Genomic DNA, 20,263 nt, shown 5'->3' on the forward strand with positions numbered 1-20,263 from the left:
GTGTTTGGGACAATGGAAGTGCTCAGCACAGCAAGGCTGTCCCTAAATTTGGGCCATCTTTACCTACACGGCAAGTTTGAAACCTGAGGGTAGCCAGGGTTACATGAGACCCTTTCAGAAAGAAAGAAAGAAAGAAAGAAAGAAAGAAAGAAAGAAAGAAAGAAAGAAAGAAAGAGAGAGAAGGAGAGATGGGGGAGGCCATGGGATGGGAGAGAAGAGGGAGAGAGGAGAGGAAAAAAAAAGAAAAAGAAACCACAACATCACACCTACTTAAAAATAGGAAAACAGCAAGTTCAAGGTGTTCTTGGGCTACTGAGTGAGTTCAAGGGCAACCTGGATAACTAAATGAGATTCTGTTTTAAAAACCAGGCTGGAGGTGTGTCTCAGTGGTAGGGTACCTGCCTAGAATCCCCCAGTGAGGAGCTGGGGCGTAGTTCAGTGGTAGAATACTGGCTAATGTGTCCTGGGTTCAGTCATCATTACAGTAGATAGGAGTAGCCACAGGCAGAACACCCATAGTCCTTCAACTAGCGAAAGGACACTTTGAAAGCTGAGGGAGGGCAGGATGATGACTAAAAGCCTACCACTCAGGTGCCTGGGAGGCACCAGGCCTGTTCTTACTTCCAAGTCTGTGTACACACTAGGGATTCCTAGTAGTCTCAAAGAACTCGTTCTCACCTGGGGCTACTCTGCCCAGCACCAACTCGAGACATTTGACAATGTTTGGAGACACTTTGTCCTAACATTAGGCTGGGCAGGTGCCATTAGTGCCTAGTGGGTCAGGAATCATTGTTCGAAGAAAATTACTTGGTCCCAAAGGTCAATAATGCTGATGTCCTGCGTTTGAACCTTGGACTTGCCTGAGTCTTATAAATACTCTGTAGTTTGAATTCTTGCTACAAACTGCATACAAACACACACACACACACACACGAGTACACACACACACACACACACACACACACACATGATATAATCTCATATGTTCAGATTGGCTTTGAACTCACTATCTAGCCTACTTCAGTGTTGAACTTCTGATCCTCATGCCTTCACCTCCTAAGTTTAGGGATCACAGGCCTATACCTCTCATGCTGAAGGTGGAGTCCAGGGCTTTGTACATGTACAGCCTAGCCCAGCCCAACCCAGCAGTTTTGTGCAGTCCCTTGGAGGGAGGAAACTCCATGCTATGAGTTGAATTCTCTCTTCTCTCTCTCTCTCTCTCTCTCTCTCTCTCTCTCTCTCTCTCTCTCTCTCTCTCTCTTTCTCTCTCTCTCTCTCTCTCTCTCCTGGTTTTTCAATACAGGGTTTCTTTATGGCTTTGAAGCCTGTCCTGGAACTAGCTCTTGTACACCAGGCTGGCCTTGAACTCACAGAGATCCGCCTGCCTCTGCCTCCCAAGTGCTGGGATTAAAGGTGTGCGCTACCACGGCGTGGCATGAATTGTCTCCTTTCAATTCGTATTTTATAGCCCCATCCCTCCTTTTATTGCAGAATAAGACCACAGCTCAGTAAGGAGGCTTGACACCAAGCCCAACGACCTGCATTCTAAACCCAGAACCCACATGGCGAGAGAAGAGGGCCGACCTCTGTACCTACACACATATTCACACAGAAAATAAAAATAAATAAAGTGCGACTAAACTAAAGATCAAGCCCTTGCACATGTAGTCATAACACACAAGGAGCTTTATAATGGACTAGGCTGAGTTCCTGCTCCAATGTGATGATGGCTCTTTAAAAGAAGGGAGGTTGGAGGCTGGTGTGATGACACAATCAGTAAGATACTTTCCTTACAAGCACAAGGATCTAACTTCGATCCTCCAGAACCCATGTAAAATAATAAATAAATAAATAAATAACAAATAAGCAAGCCAGCCAAGCACGAGGGGCACAATGCTTATAATTCTAGTAGGCAGAGATAGGAAGATCCCTGGAGCTTGCGGGCAGCAGCTGAATCAGCAAGCTCCAGGTTCTGTGAAGACCTTGTCTCAAACAATGAAGTGGAGAGTAATAGGGGGAAATACCCAGAATGATTTTCTGGCCTCCGCACGCACGTGCACCATGTGCATATATGTCCATGAATGCACCTGTACACACATCCCACATTAAACAAAGATGGATGGCACACGAGGAAGGACCGCCAAGGTTGTCTTTTGGTGTACACACATGAACAGACACACGTACAACAGAAAGAGAAAAGAGAGTTTGGGAACCCAAAGTCCACACAAGAAGAACCTTGCAGGACGACGCTGCCACAGGCTGTAGAGCCGCCAAAAGCTGGGAGAGACCTGACACCCTCCAGAAACCTTGACCTTGGCCATCCAGGTCCCAGAACTATGACAAAATGCATCTCCGAGAATTCAGCAGGTAAACACCAGACATTTGGTCACCACATCAGATAAATGCCCCACCTGAGTCTAGGTCCTGCTGGATTTTCCCAAGGCCAAAGCTGAATCAGGGAGCTTAGTCACCATCGTCAGTGACTGACTGGTCCTCTGCTTCTCTCCAGGTTGCTGCTAATACTTGCTCACACAGGTGAGAATGAAATAGAACCAGGAATGTACCAAAGAACGGAGGGACAAAAGGAAGGAAGAGGACAGATGCCCCCATTGGGTGGATGGATGGGCCTGGACTCACCTGAGCTCAGCAAAGGTTTGCCACACAGAGGACAGTTAGAGTGACCCACGAAGGTTCCTCGCACCAGCTGGTGCCCATTGACACACTCCCGCCTCCCTGGAGCATCCTGAATCTTATCCTTTAGGTGTGCAGGGCTCTTCCCCTGCATGAGACAATGATGGTTCTCAGTATGTCTTCTGCATGGCCTGATGTAAGCCCCTAGAAGCAAATGAGTGGCCGAACCCCTCTCCTGGGGTCCTCCAACCACCGGCTTTCACCCACAGAACACTCCAACTGCTCTAGTGGCTGAACTCAGCCCCTACCCTACGGAGCGAAAAAGCCCAAGCTCTGGACTTGAACTCCCACTAATCTGTACCCTGAAAATCTTCTCCCTCCCTCAAGAAATCCTATATGAGCCTTGTCTTCCCCTTAGTTTTCTGCTGCTTCTCACCTGAGCAGAGGTAGCCACCCTCCTGGGTTTTTCCCTCCCAAAACATCTTATGTGGGGTTTGTTGTGGGGGTGTGATATTGTGGTATTTATTCCTTGGCTCCTTTCCCCTCAGAGCTGTAAACACTTAACATCTGGTCCTTTAATGCCCTCCACTTCCCTCCATCCAGTCCTGGCTTTCATCCCAGGGTTCCTGAGTCAAAGGTACTTTTTGGTGCTAGGGAGGGGTGAGTGAGTCCCCATAGCTCCAGTTCAACCCCCTCACCTTCTCCTTCTGCCTGGTGACCCTGCTTCGGAGGGAGCTCAGGCTGCGCTTCACTCTGGTGCTCTTGTCTGTCTTCTCATTCTTGCCTGCACCATCCTCACTCCTAGAGGGTGGGAAGAAAGTGAGGAAGGGCTCCAGGGCTTTCTGAGGCAACTCTGGGAGGTGCTCCTGGAATCTGTCTCCCCCTGATGTGACCTGTCCCTTTCATTTTTCCCCTTTTCTCTCCCCCCTCCCTATCCCTCTCCTCACGCTGCAGCCCAGCAGTCCTTGAACCTGTGATTATCCTATCTCAACCTTTGCTTTCTAGGTGAAGTCTGCTCGTAGGGAAATTGGCTTGGCGTAAAGACCCCACTATAGCCACTGATGGAAGCTTGTGCTTACTCAGACAAGAACTCAAACCAGGTGAGGTTGGAGTGGGTTCCTCCAGGGCTGGTAGACATGTGAGCTCGCTGACGGGCCCTGTAGGGGCAGAGTGGGACAGTCATTTAGTCCCCAGGCAACTTAATCCTTATTTCTGCATCCCCCAGGCGCATCTCAGGGGTCCTGCAAACAGGGACATGATAGCAGGCTGTCCAGCAGAGGGCAGTGGTATTGTGTCTTGGACAAACCACACGAGCATGTCAGGAACGTTTTCTAACACATCATAGGGAACAGACACCTTTTCTTGTTTGTTTCGTTCTCTATTACATTTCCTTCCTTCATCTCTCTATCCTCCTCTTCAGCATCCTCCCTTTCCTCCTCTTTTTCTTTCTTCTCCCCTTGCCCCTCCCCCCTCATTCTTAACCTCCTCCTCCTTCCCTCCCCCCCCCCCCCCCCCCCGCTCTTCTTTGGCAGAGTCTCACTACATAGCCTAAGTTAACCTTAAACTCAAGTCTTTCTGCTTCATCTGCTTCCCAAATGCTGGGATGAGAGGCCTGGATCACCACACCCACCAGCTCCTTTCTTCTTTCTACCAGATCCCTGTAACTCTCTACTCTTCCCTATGGCCATGCTTGTCTCCTCACATCTGTTTCCCTCATGTATATGCCCCCCATTTCTCCCTAACTGTCTCATGTTTGTCTTCTCCCACACCCAGCCGTCACAGCTGCTCCTTTGCCACTCACCCATGGTAGTGTCGCAGTTCCTGAAGCACTTGTTGCACTATCAGCCTAGGGAAGGGGTGGGTTACAAACGTAGGCACTCTGACCAGATCCCGGGCCCCCATGCACACTCTAACTGGGTGCCCCGAAGACCATGATGTCGTCCTCCCAGCAAAGGCTGTTTGGGAGAGAAGTCCCACTACGTGAGACTAAGCCAGATTAGGCTAGTATGGTCACTTATGATATAAGAATTTTTTTTTGAAACATGGTCTCATGTGTTTCAGGCTGACCTCCAACTTACAATTAGCAGAGGCTAGCCTTGAACTCTTTCAGTTCTCCTGCCTCCACGCACTGAGTGCTGGGATGGCAGGTAGACACTACCACATGCCTGGCTTGTGTAGTACTAGGGATGGGATCCAGTGCATGCTAGGTGAGCACTCTATCAAATGACCCGCAGTCCCAGCCATGGTTGCTTACAAGCAGCAGCTACATCCTCTGGACCCAGCCTCTACCCGCCTCCCCGCAGCCAGTCCACTGGGGTACTCCTGTCTGTCACAGGACAGACACTCACACGTGGTCTGGCTCCACATGGTCCTTTTCCAGGCACTCCAGCACAGGTGGTTCAAGGCCTAGAATCAGTCCCCAGTACAGGGGTCATAGGAATGAGCAAGGGTCCTGCTCTGCACCCACCCACCTCCAGGCCCAGAAGCATACGAGGCTGTACATAAAACACGAGCAATGTCTCAGGGAGGAGAGGCGGAAAGAAGCCATGGACCACGGACTGCACCATCACCTTCATGAGACTCTCCCAGGCATGCTCAGGAGCTACACTCCCTGTTCCTTCTTTCAGAAGAAAGCCAGGGAGGCTCAGAACCACCCAGAATAGCAGGTTGGAACTGTAGGGCAGTTTGAGTGACAACAGAGAGGTGTAGTCTTTGGTTAGAGATTCAGAGACCAAGAGGGAAATAAGAGAGAGCCAAGCAGAGCGGGAGAGAGAGGTAAAGCGGGGATGCAGAGAAGAGAGAGAGAGACAGAGAGGAACAGTGCAAAAGAGGGATGAAAGAAGAGAGTGAGTGAGGGAGGGAGGGCAGAGGGAGGGAGGTGGGATAGAAGATGGCTCAGTAGGTAGAGGTGCGGGCTCCCCTGGACCCACACAGTGGGAGGAAAGAACCAACTTCTGTCCTCTGACCTCCACATGTGTGCTATATGGCATGTGCACATCCTTCTCAACACATCACCCAAACATTATTAATACTCACAAAAATCAAAAAGGAGTAAAGGAGAGGGAGGAGGGAGGGAGAAAGAGAGAGGGGGGAGGGAGGGAGGGAGAGGGAAACACAGAGAAGAGAGGAGAAGAAGAAAAAGCTAGAGGCACCCCAGAGAAAGGCAGATGACAGACATTGGAGGCAATACGTTCTTTCTGGACCCATAGGACTGCCAAGTTCCTACCCTAGTAACTCCGTGCTCCCTCTATCTTCCTGCCCTCCCTGAGGCCCGCCTGGGGCTCCACCCATGGAGCACTTCCTGCCTCAGCCACTTGATGTGCCCCAAAGACATTCCCAGGCCTGGCTACCTTGCACAGGTGCAGTGGACGCCTCTGAGCCAGACGTCAGTTCCAGACAGCTGATCTCCTCATGGGACACAGGCACTGACTTGGATCTTAGCCTTTTCTCAGGGCTGATACATTCCTATCAGGGGAACAGGATTAATTGCCCTACCCCAGGTCAAGGGCACCCCAAGTGCCACACCTCCTCCCCCAGCTCCAGCTTCCAGTCACACCAGGGCCTCCCTCAACTCACTCAGGCGGTAAGCCTTTTCCAGAACCCCTAGTTATATTTGAGTTATATATGATTTCATATTCAAATTCATATGAATGAGAAATACCCCTAACCATGGGTCACGTTTAGGGACAAAGATGTCCCAGATGTAGGTGATGCATTCCCTAGGTGTCAGCTGCCGTCTCGGTTCTGAGACTCATTCTCCCTGGGTGCAGACCCCAATCATGGTTTACTCTCATTGCAGGCTGCACCCTCGATATGGATTCTTTATGCCTGGCTGGGGCTTCAGGATAAGGGGACAGACTCTCTTTCTTCTAGCCTGTTGCTAACATTTATGGCTACGATCCTTCCCTCCGCCTCTGTCACTCTTTCTGTGTGTGGGTGGTGTGTGTGCGCGCGCATGCTTGCCTGTAGAAGCCAGAGGACAACTGTGGGAATCATTCCTCAAAGCACAATCTACCAGTTTTGTTTTAGCAAATATTCCTCACTGATCTGGTAAAATAGGCTACGCTGGTCAGCTGGTGAGTCCCAGGGATCCTCTGTGTCTCTGCCTCCACAGGGCTGGGGTTACAAGCATCCCACCCCCACATCTGGCTTTTTATACTGGGCTCTGGGGATCCCACTCAGAGCCTTGTGCTTGTAAAGCACACACTTCTCGGATGGTGCTATCTTTCCAGTCCTATGATTCTCCTTTGATGGGAACATGTCCATTGTAGAGAAGATTCTTTGACCCTAGGGTAGTGCCAGATGTGACTATGGTTTGTTCAATCTGAAACTCAGGTTAGAGTTGAATCCCCATTGTGGGGTATTAAAAGGGTGGGAATTTGACCTTCCAAATTTAGATACGGGCCCTTGGTGTGGCAGGAGGGAGACTAGGGTTGCATTAATGTTGTTCAGGCTGGAGCAACCCTGAGTGCCATCTTTTGTTGGTGACAGGGTCTCACTGTGCAGCCTTGGCTACCTGAAGCTCACTGTGTAGACCAGGCTGGTCTCAAATTCAGAGATTTGCCTACCTCTGCTTCCCGAGTGCTGGGATTAAAGTTGTGCACCTCCATGCCCACACCGCCTTTAAAAACTGTGTGTGTAAACTGGACGGTGGTGGTGCATGTCTTTGATCCCAGCACTCAGGAGGCAGGTGCAGGTGGCCCTCTGAGTCTGAGGCCAGCCTGGTCTACAGAGAGAGTCCCAGGATGGCCAGGGCCACACGGAGAAACCATATCTTGAAAAACAAAAAAACAAAACAAGAAGAAGTGTACATGTGTGTGCAGTACATGCATGTGTTTGTGTGACCATATGCACATGTGCATGGAGGTCAGAGGTCAACACTGAGTTTATTTAATTTTTTAATTGATCTATTTGTGTTTTTGTGTCTGTAGAGGTTGTATTTGTATTCGCATGCGTGTAGAGGTGTAGAGGTGGAGGTTAAAGAACACCTGGAGACTGAGTTTAAGTCATCAGGTTTGGTGGCAAGTGCCTTTACTCACTGATCCTTCTCACTAATCCTCCACTCTGTCTGTCTGTCTGTCTGTCTGTCTGTCTGTCTGTCTGTCTACTTTGAGGCAGCATCTCTCATGGTGTGTCACTGAGCCTGGAGCTCATCGGCTGGGCTAGGCCAGCTGGCTGGTGAGTTTCAGGGATCACTCGTCACCCCTGCCTTGTTAGAATTACAAGCCTGCACCACCATGCCCCAAGCCTTTACATGGGAGCCAGGGATCCAAACTCAAGTCTTTGTGTTTAAGCAGCAGCGTCTTTACTGACGGAGTCATCTCTCCAGCCCCAGGGAGATTTATCAGAAGGGACAGAGGGCTATGGAGATGGCTCAGTCCATAAAGCACCATGAGGATACAAGTGAGAACTCTGGGCATGTGGCTCATGTTTATAACCTCAGTGCTAGGGATGGTAGGGACAGGTGAACTCATGGGGCTTGTTGGCCAGTCAGCCTACCCTACGGAGCAAGGTCTTTCATTCCACCCACCCACCCACCCACCCGGTGACCCCTCCCTCCCTCCCTCCCTCCCTCCCTCCCTCCCTCCCTCCCTCCCTCCCTTCTTTCCTCTCTTCCCCTCCCTCCCTCCCTCCCTCCCTCCCTTCCTCCCTCCCTTCTTTCCTCTCTTCCCCTCCCTCCCTCCTTTCCTTCCTCTCTACATAGTCCTAGCTATCCAGGAACTCACTATGTAGACCAGGCTGTCCATGAACTCACAGAGCCCTGTCTACCCAAGTGCTGGGATTAAGGGCACACTCCTTCATGCTCATGCCCAGCTTTCTTAGCAGAAGCCCGTGAGAAAGCCTGTCTCAGAAGAAGACAGACAGCACAGAGGAGTGATATCTGAGGTTATCCTCTGGTTTCCACACCCTCTCCCCATCCTACATTCTCCAACATGAACACGTGTGTGTGCTCGTGTGCTCTCTCACACACACATGCAGGCACATACCCATGCACACACAAGATGAAAGGCCCTGAAGTAATATACATGGACATTTCCCATCCGTTGCCTTGTGATGTACTGAACCTCTAAGGACCACTGGATGAGAAAGTCATCACCAAACACAACCCTTGACCTTAAACTTCTGGACTCATAAACTAAAACAAACTTCTCTTTTCTATAATACACCTAGCCTGAGGTATTGTGTTTTACACACACACACACACACACACACACACACACACACACACACACACACTACACTATTGCAAATAATATCTCAGGGCCCAGAAATGTCTTAGCCGTGGGCTAAATTAGGGAGCTCCCTCTTTCCTTAAGAGTGACCCTGATAGCTATGGGGAAGATGCTCCCTCCCATCCATGGCACTGGCATCGCAGCCCAGAGGGGTGCCTACTGCTGGGTTTGGTGTAGGTTCTGCCTACCTTGCTTGAGGGTTCTGCTGGAGTCTCACTGTCAGGTGAGCATTCTTGGGTCCAAGTATTCTGCCCCTCTCCAGACAGATTCAGAGTAAGGCTTGCCAGAGTCCGGGGGAGACAGGCTCCTTCATCCATCATGGAGGCATCAAGGCTGAGCCTGAGGGAAGAGCAGACATTGAAGTTTTAGTGGGTGGTATCCATCTGGCCATGACCTTAGACATGCAGAGGCAGGAGGGAACTCACAGAACTCACAAAGATGTTTCCCTATCAGGGAGAGAGGTGGGGCACACAGCAGGCTCCAAACCTTTCAATACCAGAGGAGTCTGCATCTTCAGGGAAATTTCCCCACCCCTTCCTCTTTTTCTATGACTGTTTCCTTTCTTCCTCCCTCTCACTTCTTCCCTCTCTCCAGTTTCCTTCCTCTCACCCCCCCTTTCAATATTGAGGGTGGAGCCTAGGGCCTCCTGGGTGCTAGGCTGAGCTCCAGCTGAGCCTTCTTGGAGGAGTTGAGGCACAGAGTGTGGGTCGGATGGTGGTGACCACAGTCCCTCTACTTTGGATGCAGCTACTGTGGTGGAGGGAGCCCTCATCTGTGTTTAGATCACGTGTGAGTCTGTAGCATGCAGGTTGGGGACAAATTTTGTGTAGACATTCCACCACTTACAGGCCGGCAGACATGGGTTTAACATGGTGAGTGTGAGGCAAGTGTGCTTGTATGTGCAGGGACCCACACATGCACGCTCACATGTGTTTGTAAGTGCAGGAACCTGCACATACAAGGTCACATGTGCTTCTTCCCAATTACAACTTCCTCTTTGGAGGGAAGGGGAACCCTCAGACGCTCACAAGAAAGCTCACCAATCTGATGTGTGAGAAGTTTCTACACAGTTGCTGGGGGAGAGGAGACTCTTTGATGGAGCCTCCTGGAGGTTGTGCCGGGTGTCCCAGCCACGCAGCCTCTGTGAGTCAGAGTTGGCACTCACGTAAGTAACTATCTACACTCACATAAGTAATCCCTTGCCCAAACTCATGTGAGCAGCTCCAATGAAGTCAGATCTCTGACCTGGACTTGGATGGGGTCATTTCTTTGGTCTGTCACTGGGTGCCCTATCTGGGGTAAAGAGATGTTTGGTTTACATCTCCTCAGCAAAAATCACACAACTGGGTAACAGGCAGAACAGCAGTACGTCCCGAGAACTGGCTGTGGCCTCCCAGACGGTAGGCAATGGTGGGGGGCTGACCTTCGACAGCTCTCCGAGCAGCTCCGTGGCCTCTCCCAGCTGCGTCTCTGAGGCAGGACTGGATCTCCCGCATAGCTTGAGCAGAGGGACTCCCTTCTGGCTTCTTTTCTGGGGCTCTCAGGCTCTATAGCTACTTCTGACTGATGGTGGTCGGAAGGAGCCCCTAAGCCTAGATCTCGGAGGTACTCGCTGCCCTGAAGGGCTCCCATATCCAAGCTGAGGTCTTCTGCGCTCTCGCTGAGGCTTCTTGAAAAGTCATTTTCCTACAGGTTGGGAAAAGAGGCTGTTGGTCAAGGGGTAACAGAGGTGAGGTCTCCTGGACTCAAGACCCTATTCCTCAGCACAAAGATGGGCTTATCTTCCTCTTGTCCTATGGGAACTCATTTCTCCAGTGGTATGCTGTGGCGGTTTGAATAAGAATGGTTTCCAACCTTGCTTTGGCACAGTATTTCCTTCCTATGCCCCCTTTCCTCCTTGTGGAATGGTAATATATATTCTGTGTCATTGCATGTTGGAAGTATGTGAACTGCTTTTTGGCTTTGATTTTACAGTGGATTACATGTAAGAGATTGCCCTGAGTCTCAGCAGAGATTGGACTTTTAAATAGTGTTAAGACTGTGATAGGGGGCTGGAGAGATGGCTCAGTGGTTAAGAGCATTGCCTGCTCTTCCAAGGGTCCTGAGTTCAGTTCCCAGCAACCACATGGTGGCTCACAACCATCTGTAATGAGGTCTGGTGCCCTTTTCTGGCCTGCGGGCATACACACGGACAGAACATTGTATACATGATAAATAAATATTTTATAAAAAAAAAAGACTGATAGACTATGGGGACTTTTGAAGTTGGACTACACAGTTTGAATTGGAATATGACTATCAGCCTATGAGGAGTGACTTGTGGTGGTTTGAATAAGAACGGCCCCCATAGGCTCATATATTTGAATGCTTAGTCACCCAGGAGTGGCACTAGTTGGAAGGATTAAAAGGGAGAGGGTTTTTTTTTTTGAGACAGGGTTTCTCTGTGGCTTTGGAGCCTGTCCTGGAACTAGCTCTGTAGACCAGGCTGGTCTTGAACTCACAGAGATCAGCCTGCCTCTGCCTCCCGAGTGCTGGGATTAAAGGCATGTGCCACCATCACCGGGCCGAAAGGATTAAAAGGACTAGGAGGTGTGGCCTTGTAGTAAGCTGTCACTGGGAAGAGCTTTGAGGTTTCAGATAAGCTCAGAGTCTCTCTCTGCCTATAGCTCCTCCTTGTATGCTTGCCACATGATGATAACAGACTAAACCTCTGAAACTGTCAACCAGCCCCCCAGTTAGATGTTTCTTTTATGAGTTGCCGTGGTCATGGTGTCTCTTCACAGCAATAGTACAGGGGCTAAGACATATGCCTAGCCTGGGGTTCAAGGCTTTTGCATCATTTCTCCACAAGACTTCCATGCTGGATCTATGCTTCTTAGCCAGAACCACACACCCCTTCACCGTATGCATGGGCCATGTTTCCCTTGTGCGCGTGTCTGTGTGTGTTCCTGTATGTGGAGGTGGAGTATATGTGCATGTAAAGGGCAGAGGTCAACCCTGGGCGGCCTTCCTCGGGGCCTTAGTTTCATTTCCTGCTGCTGGAATACAATTCCCTGTCTAAATCAACTGCAGGGAGAAAGGATGTTTTTGGCTCATAGTTCCGGATTACAGGGAAAGGTGCCACCCACAGTCACTTGAGTCCTCCCTTTTCAGGAAATATAAACTCTGTAAGCCCCTCAGAGATGCCCACAGGCTAACCCAGTGTAGACAACCCTTTATGAAGACTGTTCCTACATGCTCTACACTGTGGCAATTAGACAATCAAAAATAATCATCCCCTTGGTTTTTGAGACAAGGTCTGTCTTAAAACATACCCACTTGCCCATACTGGTTAGTCTGTGAGACTTGCCTGTCTTCCCTCAACAGTGGGATTACACCTGCTACTCCTCCAGGCTGATCCGGTTTTGTTTGTTTGTTTATTGGTTTTTTTGAGATAGTGTTTCTCTGTGTAACAGAGCCCTGGCTGTCCTCGAATTCACTCTGTAGAGTCCTGGAACTTGCTTTGTAGACCAGGCTATCCTGCAACTTGTTTAGTAGACTAGTCTGGCCTCGAGCTCACAGAGCTCCATCTGCCTCCTCCTCGCGAGTACGGTCGCTAAAGGCATGGGCACCATCGCCACCGGACCAGGCTGTACTGTTTTATGCAGGACCCTGGTTTTGAACTCAGGTCCTCATCTTGCATAGCAAGTGCTTTACGAAGTGAGCCACCTCCCCAGCCCAGACTACATTTTGTTTATTTGTCTTTTGGCTCTTGTGGGTGGTTGCCTAGAACAGGCTCATACAGATATCTGCTTACAATCTGCTTTCCATGTTTTTAGACAGGGCTTTGCTGGATTCCTCTGGTTAATGAGAAACTCACTAGCCTCAGACTGTGAACCTCCTGCCTGGTGACACCTGCCTGGGATTACAGCCATGCAGTTCCCCAGCTGGCTCTACTTTCAATTATTTTCTCATTATTTTTACTTTTTTTTTTTGAGACAGGGTTTCTCGGTGTAGCTTTGGCTCTCCTGGAACTCACTCTGTAGACCAGGCTGGCCTCGAACTCACAGAGATCTGCCTGCCTCTGTCTCCTGAGTGCTGGGATTAAAGGTGTGAGCTACCACCGCCCGGCCTATTTTTTTTTTTTACATTTATTTATTTGTTTATTGTGTGTGCTTCTACATCAGAGGACAGCTTGTAGGAGTCTGCTTTCTCCTTCTGCCGTATGAGTTCTGGGACTGGAACTCACTCAGGTCATCAGGGGTTGGAGGCAAGCTTCCCTACCTATTGAGCCATCTTGCTGGCCCTCCTTTTGGTTCTTTTTATACATATACCCAGAAGCAATATTGCTACCTCTTAAAGTAGTTCTCTGTTTAAGTTTTATGAAGGTGAGGGACTGGGGATTGAATCCAGGGACTAGGCAAGCACTCTAGCGCTGAGTTATATATCTACATGCCTAGCCGTGTGTGTGTGTGTATGTGTGTGCACGCGTGCGCACATGCTCACCTGTACCTGTGTACATGCACATGTTTGGGTGTCTTGTCTATCACTCTCCACCTTATTTTTGGTGACACAGTGTCTGTCACTGAACTAGAGCTCATGGTTTGGGCTAGGCTGATTGGTCACTGTGCCCTGGGATTGCCCTGTTTCTACCTCCACCCCAAGTGCTGGAGTTTTAGACATACTCCATCATGCTTAGCTTTTTATGTAGATGTTGTAGATCTGAACTCAGGCCCTCATGTTTGTATAGCAAGTACTTTAAAAACTGAGCCATCTCCCCAGCCAATCCCTCCCTCTTGTCCTTAAATACCCCCTCCGATTTTCAGTCAGTCTCTTTCTAAATGACCACAGTATAGTTGTGGCTGGACCAGAGCGACCTTGCCCTTGGCTGCAGTCTCCTTTCAGATCTCGCCCATCCCCTAGGTTGCTCTATTGCTGTTCCTGAAGCCTGGACAGCCTCGTGTGGACTCCTGTCTCTTTCACCATTGCTTCCCCACAAGGTTTCCTTGTATCTCTGCTTTTCATCTTCCCATAAATATAAACACGTCAGGGTGGACTCTGGGCTGGTGCTGGGCTCCCTCCTTTTCCAGTGTCTGGCCTCTCTCATCCCAGGCAGCGGTGGGAGACAGGCCAGAGCTTGGGAGGAGGGTTCTGGGAATCTAAAGCACAGTCTGTCCCAGCTTTGAGCCAGCAGGCACACTGGAAGAAGGGAAAGCCCTACCCCTCCTTTGCCTGGAAGCTGGAACACTTTTTCAGACTCGTTTCCCTGGGTGAGAAAAGATGGGAGCCTGTCCACTGGGGGCCTTCCCAGAGACCTAATTAAACACTGTGTTCCAGGCCTGACACCCTGCAGGAGGATCTAGGAAATCTCTGCTCCTGCTCCCCAGACCCAGGGAGCCTTGGGTTGTGTCCCCTCACCCCCCACCCCAGCCCCAACACACTGCTCAGTCTAAAGTAGAGGCAAAAGCATCCCAAACTTCCCTTGGGCTACCACGTGCAGACCCTTTGTACAAAGAAACACTTTATTTTTGCACTGCTGTGGGTGGGACCCAAGGCATTGAGCAGGCTAGGCAAGTCCTCCGACTGAGCCACACCTTCAGTCCCTCGTAGGGAACAGGCAACACTGAACTACTCAAACAATATAGTCTACTCTTCACTGGGTAACCCGTAGGCAGTCCTCCTACCTCTGAGCCACACCTCCAATTCTTGGGTGTTTTTTGAAGCACAGACTAGCTTGAAACTTGAGATTCTCCTGTCTCTGTTTCCCAAACCATACATAGGCTTTTATTTTTAAAAGGTAACTAGTTACTTGTTTCATTAGCTTTTAGAAAGAGATGGCTCACCCAAACAACTTCAACTATACAGTGTCTCTGTTCCTGTTTTGCCACGCAACAAAGTGTCTGAATTTCAACAAACAGCAAATAATACTGAAGATTCTTAATCTGCAAACCCAAAGTCTGAAGGCTCCAAAAAAAGTTGAGCCCTGATATGCTAAAGGAAGTGGAAAATCCCACATGTGACAGGTCACAACCAAAATGCAGTGATGGGAACCAGAAATATGGTTCCACAGGTTAAAGTGTTTGCTGCATAGCCAGATAACCTGAGTTCAGTCCCAGAAAACCACAATGCTGAGACACTGGAACAAAATAAAGAAAAAAATACCATTAAAAGATGAAAACCAAAATAAAACATAATCTGGAGAGGTGCAGTTAAAAGCAAGCATTGCTGTTGCAGAGGTCCTGAGGAACACCACTACACCCAATGCACAATAGCCTGGGACTCCAACTCCAGGTGATCTGCTGCCCTCTGTTGGCCTCTGTAGCTACTGCACTCATGTGCACAAACCTCCACACATACAGGCTTAATTTAAAAGTACCCCTCCCCCTGACAAATGCAGAGACACAAAGTAGCACATGAAATACATTCAGGCCATGTATATTAACTATACATGAGCTATCAGTGAATCCAAGGTTTAGATGGGCTTTCATCCCTAAATTATTTTATTAGGTATACACAAATATTCCCAACCTGGAAAAGTCCATAATCAGGGCTGGAGAGTCAGCCCCTTTGGTAAAATGCTCTCTCAACAAACATGAGAACATGAGTTTGATTCTCAACATCCATATAAAAATAAAAAATTCTGTAACTTCATCAATTGGGAGCAGAGACAAAAGTCTAGATAGCCATCAAGACTCCCAAACCCACAAGCTTCAGGTTCAGTGACAGATCCTGTCTCAAAAACTAAGATGGAGAACAATTGAGGAATATACTCAATGTTGACCTCTGGTACAGTGGTTTGAATCGGAATGGCTCTCCACAAACTCATGTGTTTGACTCCTTGGCCTATAGAGAGTGGCATTATTAGGAGGTGTGGCCTTATTGGACTAGGTGTGACCTTGTTTCAGGAAGTGTGTCACTTGGGGGTGAAGTTTGAGGTCTCATAAATGCTTAAGCTATGCCCAGTATGGGACAGTTCACTTCTGCCATCATAAGGATCAAGATGTAGGATGCTCAGTTCCTTCTCCGGCACAATGTCTGCCTGCATGACACCATGATGATAATGGGCTGAACTTCTGAAACCGTAAACCACCCCAATTAAATGTTTTCCTTTAAAAGAGTTTCCTTTAAAAGAAATGCTAAGACAGAAGTTAGTACCAGGAATTGTACTGACTGATTTTGCATGTCAACTTGACCCAAGCTAGAATCATAAGAGAGAACAGTGCCCCAGCTGAGGAAATGACCGCAGTGAGACCAGCTCTAAGGTATTTTCTCAATTAGTGACCAATGGGGAAGGGCTCACCCCAATTGTGGGTAGTGCTATTCCTGGGCTGGTAGTCCTGGATTCTATAAGAAAACAGACTGAGCAAGCCATATGGAGCAAGCCAGCAAGCAGTGCTCTTCCATGGTCTTTGGGTCAGTTCTTTCCTCCAGTATCCTGCCCTATTAGAGTTCCTGTCCTGACTTCCTTCAGTGATGAACAGCAATGCTGAAGTGTAAGCCAAATAAACCCTTTCCTTCCCAGTGTGTTTTGGTCATTGCAGCAATTGAAGCCCTAAGACAATTTTTTATATTATTTATTTATTTATTTTTGATTTTTTGAGACAGGGTTTCTCCATAGCTTTTTGGTTCCTGTCATGGAACTAGCTCTTGTAGACCAGGCTGGCCTCAAACTCAGAGATCTGCCTGTCGCTGCCTCCCGAGTGCTGGGATTAAAGGCGTGTGCCACCACTGCCCGGCCCTAAGACAAATTGGTACCAGTGTCATGGGCTTTGCTGTGACAGACCTTGCCATGTTTTTGGGAGGACTGTGGAAGGACTTTGGAACTCTGGGTTAGAAGAGTTAAGAGCTCTATGAGATGTTCTGTGGGAACTTGGAAGATAGGAATGTTGAAAGCCATGCAGAGGATGAAGGCCTGACTTGTGAAACTTCAGAGCCATTTGTTATTTTGAGTTAAGATTTTATGGTTCTGGTTAGCAGGGGTTGAAGAATAAGCTGTGATTAACAAGACAGCAGAACTAGTAAATGCAAAACTTTGTTTTGTTTGGGATACTTGATGCTGGTTGGCCGGAGCTAAAAAATTAGCAGTGATTAAGAAGAGAAAAGCATCACTGAGGTGAGATCTTCTGGGAAGTGTTTCCTGAGAGCACAGAGAAGCTGTGTTCCAGAGGTAGCCAAGGTTGTGCTTTGTGCTGGCAGCCAGATTTGATAATGTGTAAGTCACCTAGGTGGTACAGGGTTTTGAAGGCTGAAGGGTTCACGGAGAGCAGCTGAGGCTTGGGCCACTGTGAGAAGCTAGGTGAGGCCATTGGTGAAGGAGAAGCCTCAGTGACAGCTGAAAGCCCAAGACTGAAGGGGTCATAAAGAGAAGTTGAAGCTTAGCATCAAGAGAGCCAGGACAGGCTATTGGTGAAAGGACAACCCAATTGTAGCAAGGGACGCAGGACTTTGGAGATGCCAGTACCATGCAGTGACCACCGAGAAGAGCAGCAGCAGCAGCAGCAGCAGCAGCAGCAGCAGCAGCAGCAGCAGCGGAGTGGAGTCAGCCAGAGCCTAGAATACAAGCTGTGTGTGCTGCAGAGGGTGGTACTGGAGAAGTGACCCAAAGTCTTTGGAGGAGACAAGACTGTGAATGGATCCCAGACATTGGAGGATTGGAATTTGGTTTTGCTTTTATTTGATCATGACTATACCCTGATCTTTCCATCTTGAAGCAAGAAAATATTTTACCGAAGCCCACAGTTGAGAGACTTTGAAAAAAAAAAACTTTGTATTTTAAAAGAGATTGGCTATTTTAAAGAGACTGAAATTTTAATGTCTGAAATTTTAGTCTGTGGGGACTTTTTAAGTTATTTAGATTTTTAATGTGAGATCGTGGGGATGAGTAAGAAAGGAAGGGCTGTGGTTTAATAGTGATGGGTTTGTGTGTCAAGTTGACAAAGGGTTGTCAATGACACACAAACATCTGGCATCTACATGCATGGATGTGCAGCCACACAGACGCATGCGCATATATACAAGTCTGAAAATCAAGGTAGGTGTGGTGCCTCACGTGACATCCTGTATCAACAAAACTCCACATGTACCCCAAAGCCATGCCTGGTGCTACATGTCTAAAACCTCAGCACCTGGGAGGTGGAAGTAGAAAGATTAGGAGTTCAAGGTCCTCCCTGATTACTTAGTGAGTTTGAGTCCACCCTGGGTTACATGAGACTCTGCCTTAGAGAAACGGGTAAAGAGGGCACTTGGGCAGTAGTTAAGAATGAGGACCAGGGTTCAGATTCTCAGAACCTACCTAGAATCAGGGTAGATGGGGAAGCCCCAATATAATCCCAGTGTAGGGGGGAGCAGAGCAGAGACAGGAAACCCCCAGAGAAGATGGCTGACCAAACTAGCAGTCCCAGGTTCAGTGAGATATCCCGCCTCAATGGATAAGGTTGCAAGAGATTGAAGAAGATTCCCATCATCAAACTTGGGCCTGCAGACACCAACACGCACTCACCCCCCAGAAAAAATAAAGAAAATTAATGCCAGCCAATTTTGATAGGCACACTTGGCTTGTTCTGTTTGGGTGCTGGGGTTGGATCTAGAGTGTGACCTGCTAGTACATGCTCGTCCACTGACCTACATCCCAACACAAACAAGAAACTAAGTGCCCTGGTTAGCTGTCAACTTGATACAACCTAGAGTCACCCTGGGAGGGGGAGCTTTGACCAGAAATTGCACAGAGAAGAATGGCCTGTGCTCATGCCTGTGAGAGGTTGTTTTGACTGATGGGTATGAGAGGGCCCAGACTATTGTGGGCAACACCATTCCCAGGCACATGGACCTGTATAAAAGAAAAGGCAGGAGTATGGCTCTGTATAAGAAAGCAAGCCAGTGAGCAGCATTCCTTCACAGTCTCGGCTTCAGCTCCTGATAGAGTTCCTGTGATTACTTCCTTCAGGGATGAGAAGTAACCTGGAAGTGGAAGATGAATTAAGCCCTCCCCTCCCCAAGTTGCTTTGGTCATGGTGGTTGCCACAGCAACGGAAACTGGACTGGAACAGCAAGGGAGCACGCATGACTTTCATTCTCCTGCCCTTGACTGTAGCTACGAGACGGTGAGCTGTCTGAAGCTGCTGCTTCAACTTCTCTGCCACGATGACTATAACCTAGAATTAGAAACTAAAATAATCTTCTTTCTCTCCTGAGTTGCGTTTGATAAGAGTGTTTTTTTTTTATCACAGCAACAGAAATGAATCTAGAACAGATTTGTGCAGGTTGGCTTTGAACCTATGACCCTCAGTCAGACACTTGAGTAGCAGAGAGGACAGGTCTGGACCACCAGCCCCAGTAAGGAATTATTTTGTTTGTTATACAACACGTGGCTCGAGAAGGGTTGACACATAGAAGGGCTACAGCCAGTGTTCACATCAGGGTGCTGGCTATTTACTGAGTTAAACATTTCTACCAGTGCTCTATAGAACCTAGGGTCCTGAGCACCCTAGGAAACTACTCCATCACTGTGATACATCCCACTTCCTACAATGGCTTTTGTTGGTTTAACCTTGGATGTGATCTCTGTTGGTTTATTGTTAAATATTTTTATAATTACATTTTGTGGATGTGTGGTGAGTTTGCACAGTGAGGCTGGAGGAGGGTGTCCGGTGTCCTGCTCTCTCACCCTCTACCTTATTCCCCTGGAACAGAGTCTCTTACTGACCCTGGAGTTAGGTTGATCCCAGCCAGCTCCAGTGGTCCTCCTGTCTCTGCCCTCAATAGTGACGGAGTTACAGAGGTGCATAGGTCCTCACAGTTGAGCATCAAGTGTTCTTGATGCAATCTCTCCAGCCCCAACCATGGAGAAAGTCTTAAGCCTCTCAGACCCTCAGCGCTCCTATCTCTAAAATGATTATACTATGGCCGCCTTACATGATTATTATGGTGGTAACAATGAGGGGAGTTTAAGAAATCTGAAGACTAGTACATTGCCAGCCTTCAATCAGTACAAGAAAATATGGCTATTTTTATATTTCAGGTTTTAATTTAATTAAATTAATTTTTTTAAAAAATATTTTATATATATGGGTGTTTTGCCTTGTACAGGTGGAGGCCAGAAGAGGGCATAAAATCTCCTGAAACTGGAGTTGCAGATGGTTGTTAGTCACCCCAGGGATGCTGGGAATTGATTGAACTTGCATATTGGAAGAGCAGCCTTAACCACTGAGCCATCTCTTCAGCTCCTGTTTTTTTTTTTTATTTTTTAAGACAAGATCTCACTATGGTAGCCCATTATGGCCTTGAACCCTTGATCCTCCTACTTCAGTTTCCCAAGTGGGAATTAAGAGGCTTGTGATAGCTGGGTGGTGATGGTGCACACCTTTAATCCCAGCACTTGGGAGGCAGAGGCAGGCAGATCTTTGTGAATTCAAGGCGTGTCT

General features: G+C 48.4%; 1 protein-coding gene across 5 annotated transcripts in view; it reads right to left on the reverse strand.

The window, feature by feature from the left end:
- The window catches only part of Arhgef18 (Rho/Rac guanine nucleotide exchange factor 18), a 109,254-nt gene that overhangs the window by 67,200 nt on the left and 21,791 nt on the right, over window positions 1-20,263 (reverse strand). For all 5 annotated transcript variants that reach the window (XM_075971204.1, XM_075971205.1, XM_075971202.1 and 2 more), the window contains exons 3-10: window positions 10,288-10,550; window positions 9,053-9,203; window positions 5,982-6,096; window positions 4,980-5,037; window positions 4,433-4,477; window positions 3,711-3,788; window positions 3,330-3,432; window positions 2,638-2,779 (exon numbers count right to left, since the gene is read on the reverse strand). In XM_075971204.1, the coding sequence (XP_075827319.1) occupies window positions 2,638-2,779; window positions 3,330-3,432; window positions 3,711-3,788; window positions 4,433-4,477; window positions 4,980-5,037; window positions 5,982-6,096; window positions 9,053-9,203; window positions 10,288-10,550 (955 nt within the window). The remainder of the gene's footprint in view (window positions 1-2,637; window positions 2,780-3,329; window positions 3,433-3,710; window positions 3,789-4,432; window positions 4,478-4,979; window positions 5,038-5,981; window positions 6,097-9,052; window positions 9,204-10,287; window positions 10,551-20,263) is intronic.

Source organism: Microtus pennsylvanicus, chromosome 1 (assembly GCF_037038515.1).
Source record: "Microtus pennsylvanicus isolate mMicPen1 chromosome 1, mMicPen1.hap1, whole genome shotgun sequence".
NCBI classification, from domain to species: Eukaryota; Metazoa; Chordata; class Mammalia; order Rodentia; family Cricetidae; genus Microtus; species Microtus pennsylvanicus.